Source organism: Acartia tonsa, chromosome 13, assembly GCF_053477335.1.
Source record: "Acartia tonsa isolate MP-2025a chromosome 13, ASM5347733v1, whole genome shotgun sequence".
Classification (NCBI taxonomy): Eukaryota; Metazoa; Arthropoda; class Copepoda; order Calanoida; family Acartiidae; genus Acartia; species Acartia tonsa.
The window spans coordinates 126259-140563 of record NC_137272.1 but is presented as its reverse complement, the minus strand read 5'-3'; the positions used below and the strand labels follow the sequence as shown (position 1 = coordinate 140563).

Sequence of the window (14305 nt, the reverse complement as noted above, 5' to 3'; positions counted from 1 at the left end):
CCTGCTTGAACAGGGACATGGTGACCAGGGTCGACGGGCGGATCAAGGGGCAGGTAGAGGCGGTGATTTAGGCTGGCGGCGATTTTATTAAATAATCTAATAGTCATATACCTAGGTGGCTTCCCAGTTTTTAAAATTCAATAAAATCTTTAAAATTGACGATTTTATGTTTATTTGTTTAAAAATAAGAAAAAGTCCGGATTTATGTGGTGCACCCTGTATAAGATTGAAAAACATATTGGTTCATTGGTGGGTCTTGAACCACCCTCCTTGACATCTGAAAGCTGATGCGTTAACTAAAAGAGCTCTTTCAGCATGAGACATCACTGTGGGCTAGAATTGAATCAAGACAAAAGTAAGTGCCGAGCCCTGGAACCTATGTATGGTGAAAAAAGACATAAAACTATGATGATTCCAGGTAAAACCAAAATATTTCAGCGGGGGCTTTTTGAGAAAATTAGATTTGAAAATTTCAAGTTCAATTTTCACTCCCTAGGAGATGCCGCATAATCATGACAAGAAAAGCAAATATTATTTATTTTAAATTTTGAACAACTTTCCTTTTATAAAGTTCTTCATAAAACCACTCCTGAAGGGAGTTAATAAATGGCCATTTGTATCACTTGCTTTGCAAAGGTCACGAAAATTCAGCCTAAAATAAATCATACATAGAGAGGGCTATATAGAGAGGGTTATAGCCCTCTACCTTTTATACAGAGAAAATACAGGGGGGGGGGGGGGTATGCGATCAATGCCACCTCCCCGCCCATCTTCCAACTGGGGTTAATATTACAGATTGAGGGTAGTAATAGTTTATTAGTTTAATTGCTTAGAAGAAAGACCATTTAATAGTTACATAATTTTTAAGTTTTAACCTGAATCCTTATAATAAAGTAACAAGATGTGTATCTGTTTGTCTGTATTGAAGGATCTCGCTAACCGCTGAACCGATAGGGTTCTCCTTTACAGGGTAGCTTCTCATAGGCCCTGGGAAGGTTTATAACTATTTTGGGGGAGGGTACCACAACTCTACCAAGAGAAATCGCCCCCTCAAGTGCCTCAGAGGCCTCTAAGGGCGTAGCCGCCAGTTTTATATAATAAGATGCCAGTAATTTGGCCGGTTATCCGGCCGGATATCCGGCAATTTGGCCGGATATCCGGTAGTTTGCCGAATATCCGGCGTTTGCCGGATATCCGGCCGGATACCGGATATCCGGCATTTGAAATCGGCCGGATATTCGGTATCCGGTATCCGGCCAAAAAACTATCCGGCCCAACCCTACTTGATATCTGAAACCTGACGCCTTAACCAAAAGAGCCATTTAAGCAGTCTCAGTTTTAATGCCAAAGTATACAATATTGAAAAAAATATTTCCCCTTGCCCTCACCTTTCTTTTTCTTCTCTGCATTAACACAGCATTCTTTTTTTAAAAACCTACCTCTGTTTATGTTACAACATGTTTTCAAAAACATATTTGATTTTGACTTTAAAAAAAAAAAATCTAAAGAGAGTGAAATAAAGTGTATGAATTAAAATTTCAGTTTGTAAAGGTTATTAGATAAATTTAAAGATTCTAAGAAAAATAAAACCAATTTAGGCAAGTATTTTCTAAGAAAATTATCTTATCTTAAACTGTTTTTAACCTATTTTTTAATCATATATCAAAAATATACTATGACACCAGTAGAAACAGACTGCAGAGCCCAAATTTGAATTAAGTCCCCAATAAACTTTTTTGGGGGGGATTTAAAAATTAATTTTATATGTTGCTGTGTTAATTTTGACGGAAGCAAAAGCAACTTTTAGTTTGGGGTTAAATTGTTTCTTACAGAACAATTTTATATGATTCATTTTATATCAATACAATAATAAAAAACTCTACTCTGTTCGATGGAAATAATTTTTTTTCTAAAACAATCAATTTCAGTAAAAAATTTAACATAATACAATAAAACACATTTGCTAAAGTTAAACCAATAAGATTTCTTGTTTCATTTCAATTTTTTTATGATTTCCGAAAGAGTGTTTTCACAAAGTGACTTATTTACAATGTAGTTAAATAATTTTTATCTAATTAAAATGAAAAGAATGAAAACTATACACGTAAAAGATACATAATTTTTAAAAATATTTAAAAAAATAAGTTTGAATAATCTTATTTTATATCATATTTGTATATGTGTCAAAAATAATTTTGTTGTATTGCATAAACATTTGTTGACATCTTGTCATGTTGACATCAAATTTAACCCTTTACAGCCAATTTTTATGTGTTTAAAATAGGTGAACGAACACAAACATGTTAATGTTAATTCATTGGTATATTGTAAAGATTTAACTTTTTAGTGAATTTTTATAGTAAAATCATAAGGTCTAATTTTACTCTATACCAGAATACAATATTTATGAAGCAAAACACTCTAAAAGCTACGAATTTTACCCAAATAAGAAAAAGACCTTTTGCTTTGATCAAAATGACTACGGCAACAGTAAAAATTAATATTTAAATCCCCCCAAAAAAGTTTATTGGGGACCTAATTCAAATTTAGGCTCTGCAGTCTGATTTTACTGGTGTCATAGTATATTTTTTATATACGTTTTAAAAATAGGTTAAAAACAGTTTAAGATTTTTTCTATATTTTCTTAACCTATAGGGTGACAATAAAATTGTTCTATAAGATCATAATAGGTAACTAGCCAATAGGGAGATAGTTATATCTAATCTTATATAGGAAATAACTGCAGAGAGAAAGGGGACAATGGGCTGTTTATTTTATTAGACCCAAAAGTTTTATTTCTCTATCTCTTACTTTCTAGGTATGTCTGTCCGTAACGGTTAGATATGACCTTTAATTTAGGAATTTTCCTAACGTTTTTACCTTTGAATGATGATTCCTGCAACAACTGGGAACAATTTAGAAAGCGCAGCTACTTTTTTTATCGTTTCTTAGTTTAAAAGTTTAATTATACCCTAATCTTTAGGAACATGATTACTAAGATAATTTGGCATAATATATTTGTTTATTTACCAACCTTTGCTTTTATGGATGTTGTTATCCTTGTTTTGTCAGTTAATGTATTATAAAAAAACATTTTGTCCGATTCTTTGGAATAGGAGTGTGGTAGGCGGCATACGGACAAGCCTTTTCCAGAGTATGCGATGCTCCGTGTTTACCAAATAACACCCAGACGCTAATCCACAGCTTATCACAATTCTAGCCAGCCCATTTATGGCCATTGTTTGCGCATCAGAGACGGCGGTCAACTTATACACCGCTGATAATGGGAGGGGCGCTGCCCCTCCCCACTTCATGCCCCCAGCAACCTACCCTTTTCCGGGAGACGTCTACCTTACCCCCTACGGGAGCCTACCACTCTACTGTTCACCCCGTCTCCCCCACACCCTTCTCTACCTAACCCATTTGTAATCTGTTTTGTATATAAGCTATTAACTTTGTTGTATGTGTATTCAGTTCAAATATATCTCTTAAACAGTAACTACTTGTAGTTCTTTATTGATAGAATCCTTAAAGGCTAGGGGCTCTTTTGAATTGAACTCGCGTTGTAGGGTTGATACTTGAAACGCTTCACCCTACCACAGGAGTACAATATCCATAAAAACTTGATTGGTTTGCAGTTATTTTTGGTTTTAAACAAAAGTAGAAAGAAAGAAAGAGAAAGATAGATAGATAGATAGATAGATAGATAGATAGATAGAGAGAGAGAGACAGACAGAGAGAGAGAGAGAGAGTAAATGGAAAAGATAGAGAAAATGATAAAGAATTAGATAAAGAAAGACAGAGAAAGGGAAAAAAGGAGAGAAAGAGAAAAAAGTAAATGGGAAAGATAGAGAGAAAGAGAGTAGAAGTAGCGCAGCATGAAAGAATCATGGATGGGAATACGGACAAGGAGGTTTAAAGAGCATTTGTTTAAATCAAGAATATAAATTCAAATAAATTTGAGAATAAGTCATTTTATAATATTTATCCTTTTGTAGAATGGTCGACAGACGACTGGACAAAGTAAATTACCTACTAGATGCTCATAGGTTTTAGAGAATCTTCTGAAAAAAAAAATGTTTCTAACTTTAATAGCTGCTGATAAAATCACTAGCACCACGGACTTACTGACTGACGGACAGACAAAGGGAATTATAATGAAACTTCGCTACTAAAAAAAAAACATTTTTTTCATTTTCCTTTCAAAGACATCATTGCCAGCTTAATGATGAAGATAATTTATTAAAAAGCAAAGATTTTCTAAAAAAGGATGTCTGTCTGGCAATTGGAGTAAAATCAGACCAATCGGATGATTATATAACATAAAAAAATGGGTAATATCCTCTTAGAAATTTTTTTTTCAATTTTGAAAATTTGAGTCCCCCCCTCCCCCCCAACAAAAACGAACTATGAACTCTGGCCGCAGCGCTCGGCCCCCTTGCCTGCCTAGCCGCAGCGCTCAGCTCCCTAGCCTAAAACCTAACCTAACCTAAAACCTAACCTAACCTAAAACAGTTGTTCGTTGTTGTCGGGGGGGTTACTCAAATTTTAAATTTTAAAAATATGGAGAGGTGAGTAAATTAAAAATTCAATGTTGATTTCTCATTGTCATTGCTTGAGCATGAATTGTGTTATTTTTTATAAGTTTTTGACAAAAACTGAAGGATTTGTATTGAAAAAAGGGAAGGGATTGGTTTTTTAACACTCTTTATTTATTATAGAATAGCTTCAATCTTAAAAAAAAAATTTGTTATTAAATAATGTTTCTAATTTTGAACGGCCATACAAAGTCAGTTCTAAAGAGCTTTGCTACTAAAATATTTTTTAATAAATAAAGTAAAAAAATATATCAACTAAGGGCTGTAAATTAATTTATGTAAGTAAGATATTAGATCTTGAAAACGGCTATTCTGGCGGCTACAAAAATTAGGGAAGCTTCACCTTGGTCTGTATTAAGGTTAAGGAGATTTATAACAATTCTCCTCCCCACCTCAGAAATACAAATTTAGGGGTTGTTTTGGTGACTTCTGATGGTTAGTGTGGCTGTCAGAATATCCATAAAAGTGAAGCTATAAATTTAGTTGGTATGACAAACGAACATTAAAGCCTAGTTCACAAAAGACATAGGTCGACCCCTGGAAAAGTTTGAAGCTTTTATAAAGGCATTTGTTAGTTGTACTTGTTTAGGTTGACCTACAGAATAAATTGGTCGACCTCCAAAAGTTGTTTCTGAACTGGGCATAACATAGACTGTTTATTTGTGATGAAAAACTATTTAAATACAGGATTCTGTTTAAGGACATGCTTACATTTTACGATAAAATTGTGTAGATGCTTCGCTTATAAAATTGTACGTATTGCTCTTGGAATCAATATTCAAAAATCAAATGAATAGAAAAAAGATATCATACAAAAAAAATGTTGTACTTTAAAGGAAGGACAGACGAACATAAACACTTGTAGAGTGTCAGAACTGTATCAGTGTATAAGCAGAATCTAAATGTAAAAGCATAAACAAAATTGGAAGAAAAATTGCTTAAATACAGGATAATGTTTAAGGACATATTCATATTTTTAGGACTTAATAATAACATTGTATTTTGTTGTCATAGAAATCAGTATTCTAAAAATCAGATGAATAGGATAATTAACTCACATGAAAAATTATTGTCAAAAAACAACATATTATAAATGTACGTACAGACATTCTGATTATAGGAATCATCAGGCAAAGTTTGAAAACAATAGGTCAATTATATCCTGTCCAAATTAATGAAAAGAGCTAACCGTTACGGATGGGAGTACGGACGGACGGACCGACCCTATTTATTGAATAGCTTCGCTTTTAAAAGTGAAATATCTGAATGTTTTAAATGGAAGTACGGATTTCATGTAACGATTATAGAGTTACTACGTACCTTACTAATACTATTATAGAAATCATCATGCAATGTTTGAAATCGATAGGGCAATTATAACATGTCTAAATAAACGAAAAGAGCCAACTGTTAGGACGTACAGACGGACGGACTGACCCTAATTATAGAAAAACTTCGTTTTAAAAAATCTTTTAGGATGGTGGTATTTAAAGTCTAAGGCTTAATTTAGGCCTGTTTTAATTCCTGTAACAAGGTACAATTTTATTAAAAGGTATCTTTATTATCATGCCTTAAAATGTAAGTATGTCCTCAAACAGTATTTAGTATCTAAGCAATCTAACAACAAATTAACATACAATTGTGCTTTGTGGATGTTTTATTCATTGTTTGTTAAAAAAACTGTTGAAATACAGGATAAGGTTTAACGACATACAATCGGACAATTATTTCACATAAAAATTGGTTGTTAAAAAATTTAAAATCAGCTTGTTTAAAATGGGCGTACGGACATTCTGGTAACGATTATAAAGAATTTACCCTTTATGATTTGTACCTATCTCCTACAGGAATCCCCATGAATTGTTTGAAATTGATAGGACATTTCTAACATGCCTAAATTAACGAAAATAGCTATCCGTTCCAGACGGAGTACGGACAGACGGATGGACCGACCATAATTATAGAAAAGCTTTTATCTACCCATTGTACTTATGATACTTATGTACTTATTGTACCCATGATATGTACTTACTCTAATCATAGAGTAGTTGCGCTTTTATCCTTTAAGTAGACATATTCGTCTTCTTCTTCGTAGTGGGGTGGGGGGGATATTAAAATATCTACACTTATATTTATCCTTTCTCGAAAAAAATCTTAAATTCCCCACTGCCTGTAAAAGTTGTTATGTTTACAATGGGAGATGAAATATCTTCAAATGTTATAAAATGTTTAACGGAAAAGTTTGTTAAAAATGTATGCCCCTGAGACAAGGACAAACATATTTATAGAAATTGAATAATTATGAAACACCAAAGATATAGGGAAAATATAAAAATAGCCTAAAACCCGATAAAAAGCAGCCCAACAACCACAAATGTTTTATAGTTGATTGTTAATAGGAGCTGAAAAAATCAAATTTCTCTGTAGTGTCTCAAAAATCAGACATGTGACATCATAAAAATGAGGGAGATGAGAAGAGAAGTGGGAAAGAAAACCCCCAAAAAGAGATGGATAATCACTCATTTTTATGATTTCTCAAGGCTGATTTTTAAAAACATTTAGTCCAGCTAAATTTCCCCTATTTGGTGTCTAACGGACAGACAGGCATTGTGAATTCTAGAGTAGCTTCACTACTAAAAATATCTACAAATATGTGATAATGTTTATCCATCCCTCTAGCCCCCCCCCCCTTCCCCTTCTTTTCTCCTTTTATCTATCTAACTAACTAACTATCTATCTATTTACCTATCTACCTATATATATTTATCTAAATATCTATCTATCCAATCTTTTATAGTCCAGGACAGGTTTTATTCTATGTTAGAGGGACGAGGGAAAGAGTATACCTTACTTATACAGTAATCCCCAAGTAATGCTATTAGGTTTTAAGATTAAAGGACGATTATACCATTATAACATTTCATTTTAGATATGCCGCAAAAAAGTAGAAAAGAAGGGGAATGGGGGGAAAGATGGGGTGTGTTTTGCTTTCTTTCGGAAATAGCCTAAAACCTGTACAAGATTCTAAGTAACAGCCACTAAGAAAGGGATAATCTGTATCTGTCGGTCTGTACCAAAAAGAATTACCAATCCCTCTCCCAATTTTCTTTTTAAAATTGAAACGAAAATGGGGGTAATCAACTCCCCCCACCCCCTAAAAAAAAGAAAACATCATTATTTTTTAACATCTTTAAAAACTAAAATGAAAATGAGGGTCCAATTTAATAAAAGTGCCCTAAGAAACCTCTAAGGGCGTAACCGCTAGTATAAAGATAAAAATCTGAGTAAAGACGTTATTGAGAATAACTATTTCAAAGCAGGGCTACTCTTTAGATTATTACCATTCTAAATGTAATTCTTATAGCTGGTCTATATATCTGTCCATATATAATACAAGATCCACGAAAACAGCTGGACTAATTGATTAATTAATTTTCATGCAAACTTTGTGTTGATCCCTTAGAAATTATTTGTCCTAAAGTATTTCTATTGGATTTATTAATACTCAATCAATCAATATATTAGAAGGGATAGTAATGGATTTGAAAAGTTGTCTAAAAACTTCCCTGGATCTATGTAAAGCTTCCTTAAGATAAAGAACTCAATCAGTTCAATGAAATCTTAAGCTTCAGACAAATAAACTATATATAATAAGATAAAAAATTGATTATACTCTATATTGATTTGTTCTTGTTAACTGTTCAATATTTTATTGCACATATTCTATTACCTTCCGCATAATGTGTTCTATAGATCTTTTGCATTTATGTTTATTTCACACAAACTACCCTGTTGAGCAATGATAAATCTACCAACCCACACATATATTTTTTTAATAAATTGAAAAAAAGTGCGGGGCCCGGGGGGATAATTAAGTTTTTTTTAAAATTAAGGTTAGGTCCTATTGAGTTCTGGATAGCCCGCCAGCAGGGTTATAGCACTTATCCCAAGCCTATTAATTTTCAAAATAGGAGGGGGGGGGGGGGGGTATTGTATTTCTCAAATGGCATAAACCTTGCATAAGCTGTGATCTATGTAAATCAATTTTTGAATTTATCTAATTTTCTTTTCTTTAGGTATGAAATAAATATTTTTGTTCTTGTTAAAAATTAAAGTTTTACTTTCAATGACTTTTCCGTATTTTAAACATTTTTACAGTTAGATGGATAGATATTATAGAGCCAATACTTACAATTATTGAAATAACAACCACTAGGTTTAATCTACAGAAGGGGTAATTTTGTTTGTCAAGACAATACGCCTATAAAAGTAAACTAGGTGTGTAATATGTAACTTTTAAAGCCGAAGATATTGCTTCCCAAGAATAATTATTAATATCATCGTATTATAGACAGCTTTCCGCAGATATTAATATGAAAAATCATCAAAGATTAAGTTTTGTTACCTCTGAGAGGAGCCAAAAGCCCCGGCTAAAAAACGAGGTATTAAATTGATTATTCTTATTTAAATATTCGTGGGAAATTGACTGTAAATTATTCTGGTTTTATAAACACAACATATTACTTATTGGATTAAAAGCTTTTACTACTTTTATTGAATTTTTTGCTTAGTTTTAACTTAAAGTGTTAGTTATTTTAACCTACAATTCTTATCTACAGATGCGTTAATTTTGTTTATTATCATTGGTTTATCCATTTATCTCTTATTTGATGGCTCAACAACTTTGGGGACTTTTATTGAATTGTTTTTTTATTAAACTGAGTGCCCAAACGTTTCAACAAATAATTGGTATCTACAGAATGGGTAATTTAGTGTATCATCATTTGGAAATTGGAATGAACATTAGTTTATCGCCATTGTCTTATCTCTGATATGTATACTTTTTTATCGTCAACAGTTCATAAATCAAATCTTTAATGTGTTGTTAGCCAGTGATCCGAAGGGTTAAGAAAATTGCCGGTGAATTGTTGTATATCCTAAAAGATGATAATAAAATTACCCCTTCCATAGATTACAATTAGAAGTTGAACTTTTGGACAATCAACTTAAGGACCCAACCAATCATAATTTAATAAAAGTCTTCAAAGTTGTTGAGCCAACTTATTAGAAAACGTTATTAATAAGACTTTAGGGACTAGTGTAAAAAAAGCCAAATTTCCTCTCCCTCCCTGGTTGTTAGCGATAGGACAATGGACGATAAATTAATCTTCGCCCAATATTTCATATACATGCAATAAAAAGCAAAAAGCAAAAAAAAGACAAATTGTAATTCAGGTTTGGTGATTACATGTGTGAAAGAAATTTTAAAATTAGTTAAGAAACAATAAAGTTAAAAAAATTGGGGGAAGGGGGGGGGAAATACTTCCCGTCCCCCTCCCTCTTTCTCCGGGGGTTGGTGATTTCATGTGTGAAAGAATTTTTTTAATTGGTTAAGAAACAAAAAATGAAAAAAATTTAGGGGGGGTGAGGTAGCCCCCCTCTTCCCCCCTCAACCTCACTCGATACCTCACCACCCTGGGTTTAGTGAAAGAATTTTTGAAATCCGTTCATAAACAAAGAAGTTAGGTTTTGCTAACTGGTTTTACTTCAGTTGAATTTTCATTTAATATTAATATAAGTAAGAGATTGGGTGAATTTTTGCATTCAATAAAAGCTAAATTTTACTAATTTTATGATTATTTATAAACAATACTTTCTTATCTTTAACATCTTTATTACCGTTACATATCAAATTTGTAAAGTGGCTCCTAAACACCAAAAATCTTTGAAAAAAATCGCCTTTGAAGGCATAATTTGGCTCCCAAAATTCTGGGATTATATATGTAAATTTGCTTATAATCTTTACTATAATACATATGAGATTCGATATTGGGAGCCAGAAAAAAATAGGAGCCGACTCGCGAATTTTGTATGTGAGTATTAAACAGTGTAAAATCACAAACCCAATCAAAAGAATTAATTAATATTTGTCTTTTGTTGCCTGACCGAAAGATTAACGGAAAAAGTAAATTATTTCCTGGATCTTCCCAAAAATCAGCAATCTATCTTAAATGACAGCCGAGAAATCTCATTTCCCCCCCATTTCGCTTCAAACAAATCCATGGACAGACAAAGTGAATTATAGAGTAGCTATTCTATTAGGCATCCTATTTTGTTTAAAATTTTAGAGCAGAATTTTTTCTTATATATAATTTTAAAAATAGAGATTTGAACCCATCTACTACCCGACAACTAGCGGATGCTTGTATATTTATTTATCGCTTCTTATTAGAGACAGCTATCCGCGGATATTAAAAGGCAAAATTATAATATTAAAACTAGTTTTGTTATGATTTCATGATTTTTATTTTAATTTTTGTGGAAAAATGTCTGTTATAGTATGTTATACATGATTTTTTAATGCCGGTTCCAATCCCGCGGATATTAATTGGTTTTGGAGCCTTACTGGAAAAATATTTTATTACCTTTGTATGTACATAAGCTTTTATCTCTCCTGTTTCTTGCATCTTTCTTAGTTCAGACAATGGCATGGGATTTTTCCTGTAATATAAAACTAGTGGTGTCTAACAGGGATCTAAAGGGATAAGACAATAGCCAATAAATTAATGTACATCCGCAATGATGATTACATAAAAGTTTCACCTTCTATAGATTAGGATTGATTAGGAGTGGTTAAAACGTTTGAACACTCAACTTAATAAAGCAACTAATCAATTAAAAGTCCACAAAGTAGTTAAGCCAAGAAGAGGAAAACGTTATTATAAAACTTTTGGGACCACACTGTAATAAACAGCTTATTGATCCATCTCTCTCTCTCTCTCTCTCTCTCTCTCTCTCTCTCTCTCTCTCTCTCTCTCTCTCTCTCTCTGGGTGTGCACATGCATTAAACCCCCCAGTAATGGTATCTTATAAATATGATGTTTAACTGACAAATTAAAAGAAATTATACTTTAATAAATATATTCTGTAAAGTCATTTTCAGAAGACTTTTGTAAAATTAAGAAACAATACTTTACTTTAAAAAAATATTTTCTTATTGAAAGATGGGTTTTTACTTCTTTCAATTTACAAGCAACCAAATATTAAACAATTTTGAAATAAAAATCACGAAACCTCATCAAATAAAAACTATTGAACTGAATATTTGACAAAATAAATATACCTTGAAAGTAAGAAAAGAGTTCCAACGCCCATATTATCAACTTCTTCTATTAATTCATTACCCTGATATTATAAATAAACTATAGCTATTACAGCATTAAGAAGATTTAGTTTATCATTCACGAAGATTTTAGATTAGACTAATACATAGGTATACCGTATACTATGTATAAAGGTAAATGAATATATTAGGATAAGGCAAAAAAATGTAAATAACCATAAAAAGGACAGACAAACATAGTGATAGTATAAGAGATAGGGGGAGAGAGAGAAAGAAAGAGAGAGAGATAGAGAGAGAGAGAGAGAGGGGGGGGGGTAGAAAGATAGATAGAGTGAGGTAGTTATGGAAAGGTATGAAGATAAAGAATGAGATAGATAGAAAGAGAGGGATATAGAAAGACAGATAGAGAGATAAGGATAGAGAAAGCTAGATAGATAGAGATAGAAAAAGAGAGAATTGGATGATAAAGAGATAGATAGATAGACAGAGAAAGAAAAATAGACAGAGAGAAATGCATTACAGACAGACAGTCGGACTTACAGTCAAGACAGAGTGACATAGATTCCTAGACTACCTATAAATGTCAACATATCTCTCAGTAATTAGCAGCTATACGGCAGCTGTACTTTATAATCTATTTACCTTATTTATGATCAATAATTGGTGCTTTAGACTTATTTACCTTGTAATCATAAAGATGGCTAGTAGCACAAATCGGACCAGATCTATGAACAAATTTGAACATGGCCTTGGTTCCTAAATGAATGAATTGATATTAACAAGCATTGAAGCAACAACATTTGAGTAAAACACTAGATAGAGAAAGGGTTAAATAACTGTATTTTTTCATCGCAATGACCTTGTACCGACTCTTATTTTGGTCTTTAAAAATCAACCAATGGTAACGGGAATATTAACAATGCCAAGTAGCAGAAAACAATTTGCTAGCAGACGAAAAAGGTCATTGAAAATGGGGGGGGGGGGTAGTTGTCTGTATATACATCTGTTCTATAGATCTGTTCAACTATAATCTATCTTTTTCATTAGTAGTGAAGCTACTCTATATTTCACTTTTTCTGTCTGTCCTTCCGTCCTTCAGTCTGTCAGTGCGAAACGCCACTAGAGAAATATTATTCACTCGACTGCTAACTGAGACAGACAACTGACCTCCATTTTGTCCGTCTTTCTGTTGTTAAATTCAGACTCAAATTATTGTTTTACGGTTTCGTTATCTTTTTTATATTCTCTCTATTTCTTCTTAATAATTCAAAACAAATGAACATTTGCAAGTACAGACTTTTGTTTGTTTGTCCATTAATTGGATGTTGATATCCTTGTTTTTATTTTAGTCTATGTATTTATCCATCAGTTAATCTTAGTATGTAGTATATCATAAACCACCATTAATTAATTGAAAGAGTATGTATTCACTTCAGCATAACATCACAATTAGTTTAGTTTTTCATATTAATTCATTCCAAACCTTACAACTAAAAATTTAAATCTAAAAAAGTGTTAATTTTCTTTATCACCACTTGGGATGTGTATCAATTTATTGTTCATTGTCTTATCCCTAAATATCCATGAAAATACCTGAGACGAGTATTATTTTAAATCCATCCCATTTCTTGGGGTTGTCTATGACTAGCCCCACCCCCAGCTTGTAGTAGTTGGAGGTAAATCCCCATCCAACTTCGTTCAACGGCCAGGGTACCACCTTCGGGAACACCTAAATTTTTTTAAGTAAAAAAAGACCATAGAATTAGAATTATCCTACAGAATGATGATTTCTTGATTAAAGTAATATATATAGAGTGATAAATAGCTATGAAACCATTTGACCTTATCAAAGACCCCTGACGCTGCAGAAGGTTGTTTATCGATAGAAATTTTGCTTTCTCACTTAGCTGCTAGAAAGCTCATAAGCTGTCATTGGAATAAGATTTGAAGGAACTTTACTAATTAATCAAAACCACCATACATTTTGGTATAAGGATTTGGGGGACCTTTATTATTAATTAAAGTCATGTGACCTAATGTACAAGAGTTAAAACAATTAAATCAAAAGATTTTAGTGTAAAACTATTTGTAAATAAGGGTATAAGAATAAGATATTGTTATCAACGACAAAAAATAAATGTTTTGCCTAGTTTTTGTAAAAATTTAGAGCATATTTATCATTTAAAATCAATGCTATCTTTTTAAAAGTGTTTCCATTAATTTGATTGTGTTTTGTAAGCAAAACCTGTTTATTATTATTTGTACTGTGTAATTTTATTTGAATATTTAATTCAAAGATAGCAATTTTTTAAAAAGATAACCTAAGATGAATGTCGGAATTTTCTTATTAAACATAATAATGTATATATAATTAGAATAGTAAGACCTTGAAAATAAGCAAAAAATTATTATATGATAATTATCAGTAAATCTAACAGAATTTAAACGTAATTATTAAAAAGCTAGCTTCAAAAAATAATGTTTCATATTTTTTCCTCTATTTTTAAGAAAATATTATAATGCCATATTTTAATAATAATGTATAAATACATTTAATTTAGTGTAATAAATAATGATTATTTTC

The 14305-nt window shown here is 32.0% G+C and overlaps 1 protein-coding gene across 1 annotated transcript in view; it reads right to left on the bottom strand.

Annotated features, from left to right (window-relative positions):
- LOC145304369 (uncharacterized) overlaps positions 1-13859 on the bottom strand; it is a 46359-nt gene extending 32500 nt beyond the window's left edge. The window contains exons 1-4 of the mRNA XM_080146235.1: positions 13315-13859; positions 12404-12477; positions 11722-11783; positions 11024-11099 (exon numbers count right to left, since the gene is read on the bottom strand). Of these exons, the coding sequence (XP_080002361.1) occupies positions 11024-11099; positions 11722-11783; positions 12404-12466 (201 nt within the window). The 5' untranslated portion in view covers positions 12467-12477; positions 13315-13859. The remainder of the gene's footprint in view (positions 1-11023; positions 11100-11721; positions 11784-12403; positions 12478-13314) is intronic.
- Positions 13860-14305: the final 446 nt, after the last annotated feature.